The sequence below is a fragment of the Solanum stenotomum genome, chromosome 3 (genome assembly GCF_019186545.1).
Source record: "Solanum stenotomum isolate F172 chromosome 3, ASM1918654v1, whole genome shotgun sequence".
NCBI classification, from domain to species: Eukaryota; Viridiplantae; Streptophyta; class Magnoliopsida; order Solanales; family Solanaceae; genus Solanum; species Solanum stenotomum.
In genome coordinates, this window is record NC_064284.1 from 67,897,156 (window position 1) to 67,898,713 (window position 1,558).

The 1,558-nt window shown below is 37.1% G+C and overlaps 1 protein-coding gene across 1 annotated transcript in view; it reads left to right on the forward strand.

Annotated features, from left to right (window-relative positions):
• The first annotated feature begins 950 nt into the window (after window positions 1–950).
• The window catches only part of LOC125859230 (F-box/LRR-repeat protein At3g03360-like), a 4,229-nt gene continuing 3,621 nt past the window's right edge, over window positions 951–1,558 (forward strand). The window contains exon 1 of the mRNA XM_049538927.1: window positions 951–1,419. Within this exon, the coding sequence (XP_049394884.1) occupies window positions 951–1,419 (469 nt within the window). The remainder of the gene's footprint in view (window positions 1,420–1,558) is intronic.

The window sequence follows — 1,558 nt, forward strand, 5'->3', positions numbered from 1 at the left end:
GCCTATTGTGTGCCTTTGGCAATCCTCCTGTCAAGTTTTCAAAGTAAGGTTCTTTCACTTGTACCGGAAAAGATATGTTTCTTAGAGTGTTTGGACAATTAGATTTGTCAAAGTACTATCTGTCTGTTGTGAAGTACTTCCCTTTTGTTACTATTTTTCCATTATTTACTAGTTTCATTGGGATTACTACACCAGGTCATGTGCATGTTGCAGTTCAAAGGGGTGTCCGTTTAACCTCATGTGGAAACAATCAACATAGAATTGGAAACTATGCTGCTAACTTCCTGGAACTCATCTCTTCTTTTTACGAAAGGTTTATTACAAAACAGGTTTGATACTCTAGAACTTCTTACGTATATGTTGCAGAATTGCCCCCTTTGGGATAATCCTTTCCTTAGCTTGACATGATTTTCTTTCCTAGTAGATAATTCAATCTTTGTTCATAGATTTCTTAGCGCTGATTTGTGCATAGAGGATTTAATCCCTTCTTAGGTTTTGTGAGTGGTGGTCTACATTCCTTTCTGGCCTAACTTTTTCCTGCAATTTTATTTTTGTCATGTGTTTTTCCATTGCATTCTTGTTTCTCAATTCAGCTTTCTCGAAAAGAAATGGTAAATGCCATAATGACATGTTCTGATAATTCCACCACTCGTGTTCAGCTTATTGATGATTTAGCGCAATTAACAGAGAAATCTGACTTTTCACAACTAAACGGTAGCAACTTTTCTTCGAACCGCGTCTCTTCCTAAGAAACGGTGGCAACTCTTCTTCTAAAACATGCGTCTCTTGCTGAAACGGTGCCTGAGGGACATTTAAGTAATTTAACTTTTAAATTCAGGACATACTTATAAATACAGAGGATTCTTCTTGTTAATGCTGAACTGTCAAAGCATTTTATTGTCTGAGAAACCCTATTCATCTCTCTCTGTTGCCCACCACCAACCCCAAAAATGTTGAGAAATTCGAAGAAGCGAAAGGTGAAATTGAGAAAATCGAAGAAGCAAAAGGTAACAGAGGAAGAAGCACCAATCAATAAGTTGCCAAATGCAGTCCTCGTTAAAATTCTCTCACTTCTGCCAACAGAGGAAGCATTCAGAACTTGTGTTATCTCTAAAAAGTGGCAAACTCTCTCAACTTTAATTTATAGCTTCAATTTCAATTGTTCAGAATACCGGGAAAGAGAAGATTTATCCTTTATTCATAATGCATTAGAACATTCCCGCTCTTCCAAAATCGAAAAGTTTGAACTCGACTTAACTGAATGCATGGACTTGTGTCAATTAGACTACAATTTGAAGTTTGATTTTGATTTCCTAGTCAATCGTTGTTGTAGATTTGCTGTTAAGAGAAATGTGGAAAATCTTGTATTGGGTTTATATAGTCCTGAAGAGTGCCCATTGCCTGAATCTCTCTACACCTGTTCGTCATTGATAACTTTAGATGTTACGCTATGTTGTGGCTTTATTAATGATGCGGTCATTTCGTGGAACTCTCTAAAGAGCATAACATTGGGGTATGTGGTGTTTACCGATGAGGACATGGTGAAATTACTGTCAGG